This window comes from Dermacentor variabilis, chromosome 2 (genome assembly GCF_050947875.1).
Source record: "Dermacentor variabilis isolate Ectoservices chromosome 2, ASM5094787v1, whole genome shotgun sequence".
Taxonomy (NCBI): Eukaryota; Metazoa; Arthropoda; class Arachnida; order Ixodida; family Ixodidae; genus Dermacentor; species Dermacentor variabilis.
Window position 1 is genome coordinate 96,234,011 of NC_134569.1, and position 17,727 is coordinate 96,251,737.

The window sequence follows — 17,727 nt, forward strand, 5'->3', positions numbered from 1 at the left end:
CAGAAGTTTTTTTTTTACAAGGCTTTCAGAATTGATAGACTATCAAGTACTGAAATGCTTTTTCGGCTTTGGCAGTGGCAGCCCCTGCGGCAGTGCTTCTACCAACAAGATGCCAGATTAGTTCCTTCCAGCTCTGCTAGGAAGTAGTCATGAAGTTATCCCAACTTGTGCAGGTGAGCGCTTTTGCGCATCCCACCTATTCTTCACTCCTCAAATCTGCCGCAGCCATCATTAATCACCGGAGTCAGCGGATCAGTGACCACATTGGTCGAAATGGTGTGCAAGGGCAAGAGGAACAGTGCTGCTGGCCGCAGGTGAATCTAACGTTGCAAAGAACTTCTGGCAACAAGTCACATGCTACTCCGTTACCATATTCATCGTTGTTTGTTGGAACTCTGAATGCTGCTATCGACTGGCATATTTGCACAGTGATGACTGCTTTTCTTCCCTAGTCTTTGCAGCCGAGGTGTCAGTGAAGTTACCGGCCTTGGCTGGTAACTTCTGGTGGAGCTATGGTAGAACTGCTTTGTTTGATTTTATGACCGACGAGTAGTAATTGGGCGTTCAGAGGATTCATCAACTAACATATATCAACACAATCGTTTTGTTGTGCGGATGCTGATTCAAGCGAATTTGTGAACACGGGGGTAAGACCAAGTCAACCGTAACGTTTTTATTATGCACAAAAGGAGCGAGGTAATTGCAAAAAAAAAAGAAAGAAGGAAAAGAAATGCGAGGCTTCGCACCATCTTGCGAAGACTCGTTATCTGGAGAACGAGAACTCTTTGCTGCGATCCTTTATGCCAATGACGCAGTAATGAAATAGGAAGATTTATAATATTTCATTAACCGCTTCACACAGATTACAAAATCTTCGTTGGATCTGCATATTCTTTTCTCTTTCCCTTTCACACTATGAATATTGCGTTATCCAAGCTCGGCCATATCCACTCCCTCTATCAAGCTTGCCATTCTTGGCCCATACCGACACACCGTTGGACGCTGACACGCTGCAGAAGCGGCAGAACCGGAAGCCAACTCTCAAAAGTTCCCGTGACTGTCTTGGCGTCAGAAATGGGGTTGCATTTTGAGGACGACCGTTTATTTACATACACCATGCATGCTATAGCCTCATGAAAAGGTCTGGAGCAAACGTCGTAAATAAAGGTTGAAGTATCGGAAGTTGGAAGATCATATAGCAGCAGGGCCGCGACTACGCAGTACCGTAAGTGCGAACATGCTAATGCATTTCGTGATTGTAATGCTCGCAGGTTCCGGGTCGCTTAATGGCTGTGCGGCGCCGCCGCCGTGCGCTTGTTGCATCTGTACTGATTGCGGCCTGGTTCCTCCTCTTGAGACCAACCAAGTTAAAAAGAACTGCCTTCAGCGCCACTGGAAGGTGACGCTCCTGAGCATTTTGCCTTCTCATCTCGGGGTCAAGGAGTTAAAGCGATAACCCAGCTGCACAAACGGGTGTGCGTTTCAGACATTTCAGACGTTGACGCTGCGGAAATAAAAAAAAGTGCTGTCAATTGCAGGCCGCAAATTTCCAACCACACAGGAATAAAGAAATTGATTTTTCTCTCACGACAAATGCAGCCATTGCCAGAACGTGACCGGTCGATTACTGCTATCATTGAAACAAAAAATAAAGTGAACATTGCTTTAGTTTCGTGCATATTATTATTTAATCATTTGAATTTCGCGTATTGAGGTCTTCAATAGCTTGTTACAATTAATCTAAACTCACACACACATAAGTTTGTGTGCTTCTACTAGTTATATACAGTATTCGTGTAGAGTTATGCGTAGACAACAAAATAAAACGAAGGCGCCAGCCAACATCTGCAATTGAAAGCGTGCATACTGGTCGGCAGGTCTTGGTGGGCAAAGCTGCAGTTTTTCCGCGGGCGCCTGCCATTGTCCTGCACGCCGAGGCACACCGTGTTCTTCCTGAAGACGCACAAGTGCGCCAGCTCAACGGTGCAGAATTTGCTGGTGCGCTACGGTGAACGGCACGGGCTGACGTTCGCGCTGCCTCCGTCCGGCGTCTACCTGGGCCACCCGGACTTTCTCAACAGAAGTATGGCGCAGGGCACGCCCCCCTTCGACATGCTGGTGCACCATACGCGATTCGAGGAGGTCGAGGCGCGGGCCCTGCTTAAGCCGGACCCCGTCTTCGTGACTATCGTGCGAGAACCTGCGTCGCTTTTCGAGTCGCTCTATTCGTTCTACGACCTCGAGGTGAGCAGCACATGGCCCCTCGTGAAAAGCATTCTCGCCTCTTTAATTTCACCCAACGGTAGGATTTCCCGCGCGTCGAAGGCCTCGCGCGAGTGTCAGTAAGTTAACTGAGCAGTGAGTTGCCGAGCGACAGAATAGTGACAGCGTCGGTAAACCTTTTACTTCTGCTGCTCGACAACTTACAGTGCCGCGGTTCTTGTCCCTTGCGCGGATCCTTTTGTTCGTCGTTAAATTTACCGGTGGATAAATTTTCAATCAGAAGGGGTGGCACGGTTTTGCCAGATAGCAGGCGACATGCCGGATCTTAGGTATATAGTACCGGCGTTGATCATTGAAGGCCGTAAAATGGATCACCGGACGCAAGATGCACTTATTAATACATATGGCTATAGCGTGTTCTAGAACATCTCCATCTTCTGGTGCCTTCCAGTTCTGACAAAATGGTGCGACGCTCGGTCAATTAGGCAATTATAAAGAATTACCTGAGAGCGGCAATGGTAAAGAAACGGGTGGACATAACGGGTGGACGGGTGGTCATAACAGGTGGACGGGTGGACATAACGGGTGGACGTATGAGTCACATGACATGGCTCGCTTTCAACTGTTTTTTAAACTGGAAGTGAACATTGCGCTTTCTACTCGTTTCTAACCTGGTCCTTGTCCTGAAATTCGCGCTCATTGAGCTTAATTGTGCAGCATGAACAAATTAGTCCAACAACGAATACGTTCAGCGCATGCTGGACTGTTCTGAGTGTCCACTGAAACGCACGCTAAGAGTTGCTGTGAAAATGCGGTCCACATCTGTGCAACATCTCCGAGAACTCGAATTTTGATCCGTGAGTTTTGATCCGGCGATGCGAGCAATGAAACAGGGAAACCCTTCACATGACCGCGTGCAGCACGGGCTTTTGCGGACACGTGGAGAAACCTGTCGCTGTCGCGGTGGCGATGAGCAGAGAGTTGTATTTGTCGGTTCTTCAGCAACGTTTTTAGAGAACATATACGAAGAAACCTTGTTGACGCCTTCTACGAGCATTCCATCGTTAAGGCAATCCGCGTCATAGCGCCGTTTTCCTAGACCCGAGCATAATGCACCAGCACGTTCTATTTCTCTAGCGCCAAAGCACATTTCGCAGCTTCATTTTAAGTGGAATATTGTTGAAGGGAGTAAACAAACGACCTTTTAATACGAGTTTTTGTGCCGTTGGGCACTTGACAATAGCCATTTTCTTAGCAGATTGCTTTAGCGTGACCCGTCGGCCTCACTATATAGCCTTGAGCTCATTTCTCAAGGGTGCCCAAACGTGCACTGAACCGTTACTTTTATCTCTGCAATGACAGAAAACTTATAACGTCAGACTGGAGGAGCTGCAGGATGCCACCAAAAACGCCTCATTGGTCAAGAAGATATTTCGTACCCTACCTGGTCGGAGCGGAGGTAGCCTGGGCTTGAACCAAATGAGCTACGACCTGGGCTTCGATACCGAGCAATCGCAGAACGACAGCGCTGTGAGACACTTCATCGAGCGAGTGGACGCCGTGTTCGACTTGGTGATGGTGGCCGAGCGTATGAACGAGTCCCTAGTTCTTCTACGTCACTTGCTTTGCTGGGATGTGAACGATGTCATCGTGTTCAAGCTCAACGCGCGACAGGTCAGTATCTTGATGCTGTATCAAATCGTCTGCACACACACACACACACGCACACGCACACGCACACGCACAGCAAATTTTAACAAATTTGCAGGCGTAACTTGGAATCAGCTTGTACAAGACAGACGTAATTGGAGATCACTGGGAAAGGCCAGCGCCCTGCACTAGACATAAAACATGATGATGATGATGATGATGATGATGATGATGATGTGTATAGAACGTATTTCCAAGGCTCTGACGGCAGCGACAAGTTTGAACATATCCAAGCGAGTAAAGAGCTGTGGCTCCCTTGTGAAAAAAAATGGAAAACAGCGATTACCTAGAACGACATTTTTTTCCAAATTCCTGGTAAATATATAGCAGCCGACAGGTGACGACGCTAGGGGCAGGTCCGTTTGCTTCTTTCTGAGGTGTTTCTATTAAACAGAATTCGGCCTGTCAGGATGTCTGAGTTTCTCCGTTGATATGATCGCAGAATGACCTGTAATCATCCCAGTAATCACTGAGTACCGCTATCGTAGGTTGCGGATGCGCAGGCCTCGTCGATACAACGGCGGATCAGAGCACTGCCGAGTGTTGTTCGAAGATAGATACCGCTTGAGCAACTCAGCGTCAGATATGACTGCGACCGCGTAGTCCGTACCTGCAATGATTACGGGCTGCCATGCGGACAAAATAATATTCTCACCCCCTCGCGCACTTTGCTTAAACGTTCTCCGCTACCCCTCCACGTGTTCTCGCAGAGCGACTTTCGGCGTTCGCGGAGCGCAGAGCTGACGGCCGAGCTACGGGCTCTGAACTCGGTAGACACGCTCCTCTACGAGTACTTCACGAAGCGCTTTGAGCGGCACGTTGAGGCATTTGGCCGGCGTCGCATGAAGAAGGAAGTATATCTTCTGGAGCGGCGGATGAGCTTCTGGTACCAGCGGTGCGTGGAAGAGACCATATCTACAAATAACACCAAGATCAGCTTCACACGTAAGGTGCGTTACACAATATATATATATATATATATATATATATATATATATATATATATATATATATATATATATATATATATATATATATATATATATATCAGTGGCGTACGTAGCCAGAAATTTCGTCCAGGGCGGGGGGGGGGGGGGGGGCTGCTCACAATGCAGCTCGGCCTCCTCCTAAGGGGAAACAGGTCGGATGCTCCTATATAAATACGTGTAGAAGGATAATTCGTTTTTCTCAGCAACCACTGCACCAAATTTTATGAGGTTTGTTGCATTTAAAAGAAAACCTTAAATTCTAGTGATTGTTCCTTTCGAATTTTCGATTTAGGTCGCCAATATTTTATTGAACAGTGGCAAAAATCGAAAATTTTCAGACAACGAAACAATGAAGTTTACAACTCTGTTAACCAGCAATGAAAAGTGATATCACAATTCTGTGAATTGCACATAATAGTAGATCTACAGCGGACAAAATTTATGTTACACATGAGTCTCGAAAAATTAAGTATTATGGAAAAGCGGCTTTTGCAGAATCCTTGTACATAACATAACCAATTCACGTAAGATGCAAATAGACATATCGAATTTGTCCGCTTTGAATAGTGCAATGGGTGCCGCTTACAGAACCGCGATATCTGTTCTTGATGCAGCGCTATTAATTTGTAAACTTCGTGCTTCTATTTTTTTCTAAGTTTCGAATTTTTCAAAATATTTTAAACAAAGTTCGGGCCCTAAATTGAAAATCCGCTTCCAACAAAATCTCAATGACGCTGTCATTTGTTCCAACGTATTATGCAGGAGCAGCTGTCACCGGTCGTGTATCATGAGTAGTTGCAACGAAATTATAGTCTCAACAGGGAGCACGTACAAAAAGCAGGAATTCTACAGAATACACGAGGGAGAGTTAAATGAAAGTGAGCCAATGCGAATATATGACAAACGGGGTACTTTATTTAAAAGTAGCCTCCATGAGCATTTGGACATTTGTCTCATTGATTAACGAGTCGCGTAATTCCCGTCTCATAAAGCTCCTTGGGATGTTGCTTCAAAACGTGTGCAACTAACTTTCACGTCATCGTCCGAGACGAATCTGGTTCCCTTGAGCTGTTTTTTCGGTTGCCCCAACATGTGGAAGTCGCAAGGCGATAGGTCTGAGCTGTATGGCGGATGTTGTAGCGTTTCCCGCTTGAACTTTGCCAGTTTTGTATTAACCATACCAGCGACGTGGGGATGGGCATTGTCGTGGAACAAGATGACCCCATTTGTCAATTTTTCACGTAGTTTGTTCTTGATTGCGACACGCAGCCGATCCGGCATTTCACAATATCGGAAACAATTGATAGTTTCTCAATATTTAGCAAATTCTATCAGTAATGGCTCCTGATGATCGAAAAATAATAGTCAACAACACCTTTCCGGCGGAAATGACGGCCTTTGCTTTCTTTAGGGGTGGTGAATTCGAATGTTTCCATTGTAAGCGTTGCTGCCGTGTTTCATGCTCGTAGTAGTGGTATGATTGTTCGTCTTCGATGACAATTGCAGACAAGGAATCGTCACCCTTATTGTGATACCGGACCAGATGAGTAAAGGCAGCGCCGAACTTCTCCGTATTCTGGCGGTGGTTCAAAATCTTGGGCACCCATTGCGCACACAAGAACCGATAACCGAGATGTTCATGAATTATGGCGTGAACGGTGACGCTGAACCGAACCGTGGCTGATGTTCACACGCTCTGCCAGTTCATCGATGCTTATCCTCCGTTCTTGTGTCATCAGCTCATCAACTTTTGCAATTTTGTTAGGGGTGATTGCACGATGGCTTTGGTCTGGGATCGTCTTTTGCAACTTTCACGTCCTTCTTTGAACCGTTTGTTCTAACGCTTCACAGTGGCCAATGAAATTCAATGTTCAATGTACACGGCAGCCATACGGTGAGTAATTTATTTTTGGGAAACACCTTCAGCTGTCAAAAACCTCACGGCACCATGCTGCTCAACTTCTGGAGCGTCCATTACGTCACGCAACCATGTTCAACCCAGTGTATGAGCGCATTAAAGAACATTTATCCTCACACCTGCGTGTCACTCTTGTAAATGAGAGATGCCTGTGTGCTACGCGCAGGCCTTGCAGATAATGAACAGAACCATAATTGCGTACGGTAGGTAGGGTCACACTTTCATTTGACTTGCCCTCGTACATTGGAAATGTGAAGATACAATGGAATATACAAATGCGAAGATACAGATTGATAAAGGGCAAGAAAGTGCCACTGGAAACATAGTTCACTGCACGTATGCACAAAACCTCGCAACAAGATATCTAAACATACGTGTAAGTCTCCAATAAATCTACGTATCTAAGAAAAAGTCACAGTATATAATGGGCCAAACAAGGCTGTTCTATTCTAAGCAGCAGACAGACGCTTCGGTGGCAGCAACGCAAAAAGCCCTTTATTCAAGGCAGCAGCGTACTTTTATAGAAAACGCTGCATGCCGGTCAGGCACACGTCATTCACGGTACAATCTTATCATACCGCCTGGCCGATACAGAACAAAGGCAAATAAACATGTTGCGCAATCACAGATTCACAGAATTCTAGATCCCGCCCCCATTCCATCCACTCCCCCCTATGTATCGCGCGCGACGGTAGGCGGCGCGCTTCCTCCTCACTTTTCTCCCTTGCACACACAAGACTGAGCCACCATTGTCGGCTCACCCATTCCCCCCCACCCCCCACACGCTTTCACTCGCACATACAACATGCGGCGCGCGGTCACGATGTTATCGCCCTTGGACTTTATGTGGAACATGACGGCGACGGCAGGAATGCGCCCAGAGTGTCCATATAATTGGTATCGAAATAATATATGAAGCGTATCCGGCAGCTGAAGCGTCCCACGGCCCATTACTTTCCGCAAAAGAAGTAACAAAATAGAACTTTCACCATGCGACAATTCGCTGCGCCGCAACGTTCTTTTTTTTCCTTTTGTGGGGCGGGGGCACCGTAATGAAAAAAAAAAAACGCAAAGGAAACTATGTTCGTCACAATCGAATGCCTACTTTGGGGAACTAATGTGGCTATTAAAGGAACATCGAAGAAAACACGAGGCGCTTGGTCCACCAAGAACCATGCGCATACTGCTCTGTATCCTACACCGGCTAGACAAGCCTTTCTGGAAAGGTTGCGCTCAAGCGAACGCGGTGCAATCCGTCGAGTCCCCACAGTGATGGCGGCGAGGGAACATTGTTTCTTTTTCTCGTCTGCTAGCTATAAAGCGGCCAAAAATCTGCCAGGCGAAAATGCACTCGGCCAGAGAAAACCTAACGCGCACCGAAGTGCGCCGCGCGGTGGTCGGGGCAACACGAGAAAAACGCATGCGCTCTGGCTGGCTCTGGGAGCGCGCGGGTAGGGGAGCGAGAACAAACAACTTGAAGAGCCTAAATGTGTCCTCGCGATTAAAAGTCAAAGTAGAAAAAATAAATAAGAACGTAGTTTCCTCGGCTGGCTGTAGTGTCTTCACTGGATGCTTTGGCGCAGGTGAAAAAAAATGGTGATATTTTTTTTTATTTGACATGGCGGCACGAATGAACCACCACAACGCTTCGTCTCATCGGGCCTCGCTGCGGGCTTTGTCAACTTGTCTGATAGTGCGTTGATTTGGCTTGTCTCGTCGTATGGCCCGATGTACGACTTTGGAAAAGTTAATGAACCTTTGGCGTCAAATATTTATCGGACCATTAAGCTTACAAAGTTCCGCAATTGAAAATCTAAGGCACTCGTTTGGAAATGTCAATGCACCTTTCGCGCCAAGAGTTTATGAGAACTTTATACCCATAAAGTTTCGGAATTGACATCCACGCGCTCCGTAGATTCCATGATAAAGTGTTGATTCCGCGGCCTCCGCGACATGCCGCGGCGAGCCCGTTCGCCATCAAAACGTCATTGAAACTTTGTGCACGGATGGGGCTGCTTGCCTTATGTGACTCCCGGTGCATGGGCGTTGCCGCGAAATCCAGCCCGAGTTCGCAATTTTCGCAGTGAAATGGCTTTTCGAGCGAGAAAAAGACGTTCTAGACAAAATCCAGAATCAGTTCCGGCGCCGGGGGTTTGCGGTGCGTGGACAGCACGAAAAAATTTCGGGGGGGGGGGGGGCTGAAGCCCCATAAGCGCCCCCCCCCTGGCTACGCCCCTGATATATATAAACGACAAGATAGAAAACCGAGGGACCCGAATATTGTTAGTTAAATGGTAAGAAGCCAACAAATGACACCAATGACAGCATAAGCGAAATTATTTGAAACTTTGAATCGAAACAAATAAATGATAAATAAATGGAAATGAAAGTAGATGAAAAAAATTCACGCAGGAACTTCTCTGGGGGTTATCTAAGTATGCGTTAGCATTGTGCCACTTTCTCATCTTGACGCAGCCCGGTATGATTATCGATGTTATGAAATTTGATCCGACCGGTATGAACGACAGCGCTGAAAAGACAAGGAGTGCTGCGGAATGAGGCTCAAGGTGAATTGATGACTCAAGCTAACTACTGTAGGTGGCTACGCGAGGTGCGCCGATGACGTTCCGATCATTATAAGCCGTTATCACTCTTTAGTGTCATATCGATCCGTGTCGAATCATAATCAGCCATGATCAACTGTACTCGGGCTGCGGCTGTGCGCTGTGTTCTCGCCTCTGAGGCGGCTGCGTATGGCGCGGCCGCGCGAACCCTGCATGGAAAGCGATCTGCAATGGGGACAGAGTTCGCCGTCTGCTGATAGCTTCGTGTGCGCTGTGCTATCGGCACTTAGTTCGCATTGAAGCGAGACGCGCGGGCCCTATCTTGAAAGCGATCTCGCCTTACGTGACGAATGGACGGACGGACTGGTTTCCTCGTTGGGTAGGCATAGATATGCTTACGCATTTGAAAACAACTGGCCGCAGTTCGGATACGAGGCCAGGTCTTCGCATTACATGTGCGATGCTCTTACCAATTACGCTTCCGCGGCGCCGTTTTCCCATCCACTTTCTGGGGTATTTCCCAAGCAAAACTCAGGATTGCCGCCCTGCACGGAGCAAAAGGAAAAATGAACCTGAAGAGAAAGCAAGAAGGAGAGAGAGCTAGAGGGGGAGGAAAGACAAATGCAAAAGCAGGAAGATTATGTAGCTACAGGCTGTCTACCCTGGGCTGTGGAAAAGGGGTCAAAGGGAATGAAAAGTGATGTGATAGCTGAGATAAGTAAAGGAATGATGAAAGATGTCCACATAAGAACGATTGAATGAGCTACAACTCTCAGAGTCTATATTACAGTCTGCATGTCTTAATGTACACACACGAATATATGACGCAGCACATATTAAACACGTAGCCTGGGGCGCTATAACTAAAGCTATTCCAAAATTTTCTAGTGCAAGTCTATAATCAGCCCTCCGCGATCGGTAGAAAACATTTTGGACCACCCCACTTCCCCTGTCTGTCACGCGACGCCACGAAAACGGCGATAGCTCCCCATCTGACATGACGGGAACACACTGATTATGCATGATTCGACTGAACAAAAGAAAAAAAATAGTTATTTCCGATTCGACGTCTTTTCGCCGTTAGCCCTCGGCTATTGGTCAAAAGTTTTCGTACTGCGCACCCCCTTCACCTGCCTGTCACGCGACGTCACAAAACCGCGAAAACGCAACGTGTCAAAGTAACGTGTACGCGTTAAAGATGAATTAATATGCCGAACAAAACTGAATTTTTCTCTCAATAGCCGCAGGTTGCCCCGTTCCGAAAGGAATAAAAGATGACTGCCGCCGACCGCTCAGGCACTGGCTATACTCGAACCTGCCTTAGAGCATGGGTTCATTTGCGTACAATAAAACCTGTTGCGTGGCCGTGTAGCGTTTTCGAGCACTTTCGGCACGTTTACGAACTCGCTCTGCCAACTCTTCTTGGCTGAGGATCCGTTTCAGCGTCATTTTTAAGCTTCCGTTGCGTGCCGCCGCGATTTTCGACCAGCCACTGCAAGCTAAGTAAGGGAAAGCGGACCAATCGCAGACGCCGGCACTACCCTCTTCATTCGGTTATCGATTTTCAGTGCACTGGCTCGGCCCCATCGAATCCCTTTCCACTTGAGCATGCTCCTCACTTCTTGTCAGCCAATTAGATAAGACAAGCCGCTGAATGTATAGGCAATGTTACTTTTTTTTTAAAGCAAACAAAACTGACTTCCTTTAAACGAGGAGAGCGTTTGATCGGTCAGTTTAGAGAACCCTTCGGGTCACCGCCCGATGCTTGCGTCGGCGGATACGTAAATTTGACGTCACGAGATTAGAATAGAAACACATTGGAATAGTTTTACGTTATAGAGCCCCTGTTTTGCAGTCCCGCAGCCCGCCAGGGCTGCGGGACTGCAAAACCAGGGTTTGTATTCACGAAACGTTCTTACGCCAGAATATTTCGTAAGAGAACACTTCAGCCAATCCTGATGCTGGACATATTATTAGCGAAAGCGGCCAACCACTGTTAAAGAGCTGCCTTTAGCGCAAACGTCCGTTTTGGGGACAGTCCTAGCAGCTTTTTTTTGAGAGGCCGTCCGTGCAGCATCTCTGGCACAGTACACATCATTTGCCACTCCGCACTAAAAGCTGAACGGACACACAGAAGGTGTGCGATTGTCTCAAAGCCGCGCATACCGCAAGTACTGTTGTGAGTCATACCACTAAGAAAAAAGATGAATAACTAATAATAAATGTTAAATATGAATATGAAAAATATCAATAATATGAATAATAATAATATGGATAATATGAGTGAAAGCTACACACAGCCACCGACGCAACAGCAGACTTTCTTCACACTATGGTAATTCAGGCAGAAGACCGAGCTTCAATTCAGGGGGTCATTTAATGTTGCTCAGCTCAGCTAGTCAGGCGAGTTGGTTCAGTATGGCAGACGTGTGAATCCGCCTAAGAGACTAGGACGAAAGTAAGCACAAGACACAGCTAGCGCATGCCTTCAACTGATTTATTTGAACCTTTGTCGTCATATATACTGTACGCTCACAAATGCGCTTTTGAACACATCATGAGTGAAATGGAATGCTCAAACGTCGCATTTGCGAGCGCATATATACATGACGACAGGGTTTCAAATAAATCAGTTGAAACTGTGCGTACGTACGTGCGTGTTGTCCTCGATTTCATCCTTGTCCCTTCGGCGCATTTACACTCCCGCTCTTTAACGTATCCGTGAAGTAATCGATCAGGCTGAGGCCAATGAAAAATAAATATTCAAAAATCAAGAGAGGCACTATACGCGCACTTATACATTATTACGTTATTATCAGTATAGGTTAAAATTGGCTTGGCGAATATATAGTATAAAAGATATATGCTGGTCTTCTGCCAAGTGTAAATCCTTATAGCAGGAAGGCATCGTGCTCTATAAAGATGTTAACAAATGTACACGGTCTCACTGCAGGCAAGCAAACCAGAATGTGTTACGGAAGCCGGGTAATGTTCTTAACACGCGCTTTCAGAACATCGGAAGAGCTGCACTTCGTTATTGGACGACTATGTATATACATATCGGGTTATTATTAAACAAGACAATTTAGTCACGTGCTGTGGCTCCGAACATTTAAATCTGCATGCAGTTGCCGTTATCATGTCTCTCTTTGGACTCTCGCGAATGGCCGTATGTACATTTCGACACCTGTCGTGCACCAGTGTAGCACCAGTGTCGTGCGCGTATGCTGTCGGAACAAACGTGGCTCGCATTACGTTTGTCTAACTGCGAGAGCGCGTGTGCTTAGTGGCAGTTATGGTTCACCGCTCTGTGCCCAGCAAACCTGAGAACTCACCTTGAAGTAATGCTGATCGAACTTTTCATGTGCACTCCCTTTCTCTCGCTTGTTCTTAGGATTGCAAAACACTCTCCTCTGATCTGACCGTCTCACACTATCGTTCGCCAAGCTTTGTTTGCATTGCTCTTCCTGACTGGTTGCTTCATCGATGTATTTATTCACAGGCTTCGACGACCATCTTTCTTATAAATGTTTCAGGTGCTGTTATTGAAACCAAGAAACGCAAGCTCGTACGTGTGCAAACGCATGACTGAGCCTGAGTTGCTGATCACGAAACGGCTGCGCAAGAAGAAACGAACCACCGGAGCTGTGGAGCGCCTCTTACGATGGATAGTATAGAATTCACATACGCTGACAGTTCTTTCGCATGCTCACGCTGACCCAAAGCACGTTCCTGATACCTCCTTCGCCCGCCAAGCCTCCACGTGACTTCATAGGGACGACAGGCTGCGCCGGAGCTCTGCGTCATGGCTGTGTACTTAAGTTGTTTTTTATGTTCATAGCGAGTCAACATCTTTAGAAAAAGATATTTAAAAATATTCCCCTAACCACAAACGAGATAACTATATTGATTCCTTAAAAACATTGTTTTCTTGGAATAGCTCACCTTCATGAGGCATTCACATATTTTGAGGAGTCTGTTAACATCACTTTGGCACAAGAAAAGTTGCCACTCATTGGGGTTTATCTTGTCCTCAAACAATATTCGTCATCTACCTTGCTTGCCTTTTCTTCTTTAAAGCTGCGCGCCCAGTACTTCCGGGTCACGAGCGGCAATGCACGTTATGAGCGTGACATTGCATTCTTGCCAGGAAAGTAGGGAGCGCAGTTTTCAAGAAAGGAAACGCAAGTAAGAGAGATGGCGATTATTGTTTGGCGACAATATACATTCCTAAGGTGTAAGCTTTATTTGTAGTGTGAATGTGCTTCGATACATAACAGGCATCGAATCTGGCGGCAGATTTGAACCTCTGCTTATACTATTCAATGTTGCACTTATTCATCAAGCCCTTACTATATACTCTTTGCCTCTGCATAACGGCGCGTCTGTGTTGGAGCTCAAGTGCGCGCTTACGTGCGTCACCTGCCCCTGCGGGCCGCCTCGATTCGTATTATATGCGGTGTTTGTTTGTTCTAGGTCCAGTACCGGCCAAAAGTGCAAGAGTGTAGTTAACAGTCGTCAGGTCATCAGGGATGACAATGGTGAGGTGATGACGCAGGAATGATCACAAGTATATATATATATATATATATATATATATATATATATATATATATATATATATACCACAACCTTCGAAGGTTGTGGGTTCGGCTCCCACCTGCGGCAAGTTGTTTTTTCGTCCACTTTAATTTACACTAATTTATCGTTTCTTTATTTCATTTATTCGGCACAAGTAATTTTCCTTATGTTGTCCTTGGTGTCAGTGTTTGTTGGCTTCTCATGATATGATCAAGTACCTTGGAGTTATTTACAACGGAAATCTTAACTGGCGGCCGAATATTGCATATATTGCTACAAAAGGAGCTCGTACAATGGGCACTTTGCGCAAGTTGACCAATCGAAGAACAGGTATACGAAGAAAATCCCTCTTGGTGGTATATAAAATGTACGTTCGTCCGGTGTTGGAATTTGGATGTGCTTTATTCTCAGGTGTTCCATCATACAAGCTTCGGCCGCTAGTTTTGTTAGAACGAGAGGCGCTACGGCTGTGCTTAGGCCTACAAAAATACGTTGCAAATGCCGTATTATACCTGGAAGCAAGAATCTCGCCCATTTTATGCCAATTTTACTTTCTGACCGTTCAGACTTTCTTAAGGCTATAGGAATCACCATTAAACCGCCCTGAAATTATTTTCATCTCCGATCCAGAATTATTTTTTCCTGTTCATTGGCCCAGGTTTCATGGACCACACATACTTGTGCAAACATTACTTGAACCACTAAATGTGCAAATTCACGATGTACTTCCTAATAATACTCATTCAAATTACCCAGGGATCAGGTTCGATGACATTTTTCCAAACCACGCAAAACTACCCCTTACGGCATCTTAAATGTCATGTTGCAAGACCACCTGAGCACCCTAGAAACAAACAGCATCATTGCAGCAGATGCCTCACAGTGCGAAGAAAAAGCTGGCTTTGGAATATTTTGTCCTGCACTCGACTGGTCTTTTTCTTTAAGATTGCCTGATTTTGTGCGTATTTTTCTGGCCGAGTTTTTAGCAGTAATCCTAGCTTTACGTAAATTAGGCCAAATGATTACAACGGCTGCTATTCTTACTGACTCTCTTTCTGTATGCTCTTGCCTTACCGCTACTAACGAGTCACCGATGCTAAAACTCTTCCACTTACTAGTTCCTGTCTATGTGCAATGTGTTCATTTGATTTGGGTGACTGGTCATAAAGGTTTTTTTTAATGAAACTGCCGATTCACTGGCAAATGAATCACTATCCGGCATTGTTCTTCCTATTCTATCAGTGACAGCACAGATCACGGCAGCACGATTTCGGATGCGATCAATTAGATTAGCCTTATCAAACCCACGTTTGACTGCTTCTCTAGAGTATAAGCACGTGGCATTTCCCTGACATAGCGAATCCTGTTACACAAAGATGTTTGAGGTCTGCCTCACCAAATTACGCTGCCGCATTCCCTCCCTAAATTTCTATTTACAGAGGTCGGGTTTGGTTCCCTCCACCCTCTGTTCTTTTTGTAACGAGGAGGAGACGATACAGCACCTTCCTTCTATCTTGTCGCCGCTTTACTGCGTTAAGAAAAAGGTTGTTGGAAATACCTTTTCGAAGAATTGGCCTGGACTTGACAGAACCTGCAATTCTTCCATTCGGTGAGTCCACTTTGGGATTCAGCCACAGGGATGCATGCTTCGCTGTCCAAACATTCCTTACAGAATCTAAACGAATGCCCTGCTAAATTCCTTTTTTTTGTTTTTACTTTTAAATTAATTATTGCTCATTCAATATGACCTTCCTGATTTTATTGTAGCAGGTAATTCTACGCTATTCAATGCTATTCCCATAGATATTAGGAAACTTATGCTCCATATTAATTTGGAATAATCCATCGATTTCTCGGCCAATCTCCCATCGTGGGTATATAGGCGCCACACGTGTCCCAGGCTGCAACAACAACAACAACAACAACAACAACAACAACAGCAACAACAACAACAACAACAACAACAACAACAACAACAACAACAACAACAACAACAACAACAACAACAACAACAACAACAACAACAACAACAACAACAACAACACTAGTACACGCACTATTAAGTAGGCGTCGCAAAGATAGGAGTGCCGTCCTGGGGGGAAGCTATATTCGGAAAGACAGCAACCGGCAAAAAAACTTCAACCAATCGCGGGAATCCACGGAGTTCCGAACCAATAGCTGGAAATCATCGAGCGCCGAAGGAAACCGATGCGGGGAAACCATGAAGCTCTGAGGAGAAGCAAAGGCGAAGCCTAGTGGTGGGCAGGCGGAGTCGCGGAAGCCCCGGAAGAACGTGGGCCACTGGATCGGGCCCTGAAGAAAGAGAGGAAGGATGACCTTAATGAAAGGTGGAGAGGGAGAGAGAAAAAGGCCAGAGAGGTTAACCAGATGAGTTTCCGGTTTGCTATCCTGCAATGAGGTGCTGAATGTCCCGCAGGTTTAACGTAGAGTCGTGGTACAAGTGCAACGCAGCCTTCAGAAATTGCCATTCTGTTATATACCGACTACAGTCACGTAAAACATGCTGCGAGTCCTCAGCAACATTGGACACTGAGTACATCGGTGAGTCCAATAACTGGAGTTTGCGTCGATGTGTATTGGTGATAGTAGTGATGTATGTCATGTTGGGCCAGACGCGGTGAAGGCATGCTTGGTCTTGTCTGCGCAGGCCTCGCGGAATTTTGTATTCGCAAGATGGAATTATTCTGTGATGGGGCAGTACTGAAGGTTCGTATCGCACCACACATAGCGCTGTCAACGCCACGCGACAGTAGGCATCCGAGTCACGGAGTCTGTATTTGAAAAGCGTAATACAATAGAGTGCGTCAAATTGCCATGAACGGCTCTGGCAAGGCGGTCGGCATGAACATTGCCTTTTATTCCACAGTGGTCATACAATTACTGCAAGACAAGAGAGAGAGAAAAAAGTTTATTGGTATGAACGGCAGAGAGATCGGCCTAAAGTATACATCACTAGCCAGCTATATACTCTACTGCAACACAATGCCGCGACGCCGTTCGCAGGCTCTATTAAATAACCCAGGCGTATGATGCTGACGAGAGGGTCCTGTGTGCGTTGTAATAAGTCGGTGAGGGTGAACCACCTTTGAGCATTTTAGTCTTGAATATAAACAAAAGCTGCCGGCAGTGGGGACAGTTCAGTGGATGTGGCTGAAGTCCGGTGGCTAAGTATTTCAGAGACACAAAGATGTAATCTATCCTCTATTGGCAAATGATGCAGTTGTGACGGAACCATTGGTTTATTTAATATATGTGATGGTGAGTATTGTAGCAATTATGCATATCTTCGAGCGCAAAATTTGTCAGCGCTGGTTCATGATTGTTTCTTCTGCGCTTGAATCTAGGCACTGACGTAACGATCGGCCAGAGAGAGTTTTCATGGTGGTTACGTCAGCACAGAGGGGTTTTTATAGTTCAGTAGGAGCAAGCTGCGTACCTCAGTAGGGGTATTCTGCAAGAGTCCACCTAGTGGACTGTCCATTTCGGCCGCTGCTGATTGGCTAGGGCCGCTCGTCTCCTCCTCTCTCGTACAGCTGCATCCAATCAGTAGTGGCCGGAATGGACAGTCCACTAGGTAGACTCTCACTGAATACCCCCCCCCCCCCCCCCGCCCTCCAGGAGTGCAGCTTGAAGCTAGAGGGCGATCTGGAACTAGCAACAAAGCGCATGTAGGCTCGAAAAGACTGCTGCAGCAGAAGTATGGACACCGAAAGAAGTTTGC

At 46.2% G+C, this 17,727-nt stretch overlaps 1 protein-coding gene across 1 annotated transcript; it reads left to right on the top strand.

Annotated features, from left to right (window-relative positions):
- Positions 1–273: 273 nt before the first annotated feature.
- On the top strand, positions 274–13,562 carry LOC142570370 (galactosylceramide sulfotransferase-like). Its single transcript, XM_075678760.1, has 5 exons — positions 274–314; positions 1,878–2,265; positions 3,619–3,897; positions 4,644–4,883; positions 13,485–13,562. Exons 1-5 carry the CDS (start codon positions 274–276, stop codon positions 13,560–13,562), a joined length of 1,026 nt encoding a protein of 341 aa, XP_075534875.1.
- The last annotated feature ends 4,165 nt before the right edge of the window (positions 13,563–17,727 follow it).

Coding starts and splice junctions, on each gene's coding strand:
- LOC142570370 (XM_075678760.1), top strand. CDS start 274: ATGGTGTGCAAGGGCAAGAGGAACAGTGCTGCTGGCCGCAG. Junction 315..1,877: donor AACAGTGCTGCTGGCCGCAG/GTGAATCTAACG, acceptor ACTGGTCGGCAG/GTCTTGGTGGGCAAAGCTGC. Junction 4,884..13,484: donor AGATCAGCTTCACACGTAAG/GTGCGTTACACA, acceptor TCTTCTTTAAAG/CTGCGCGCCCAGTACTTCCG.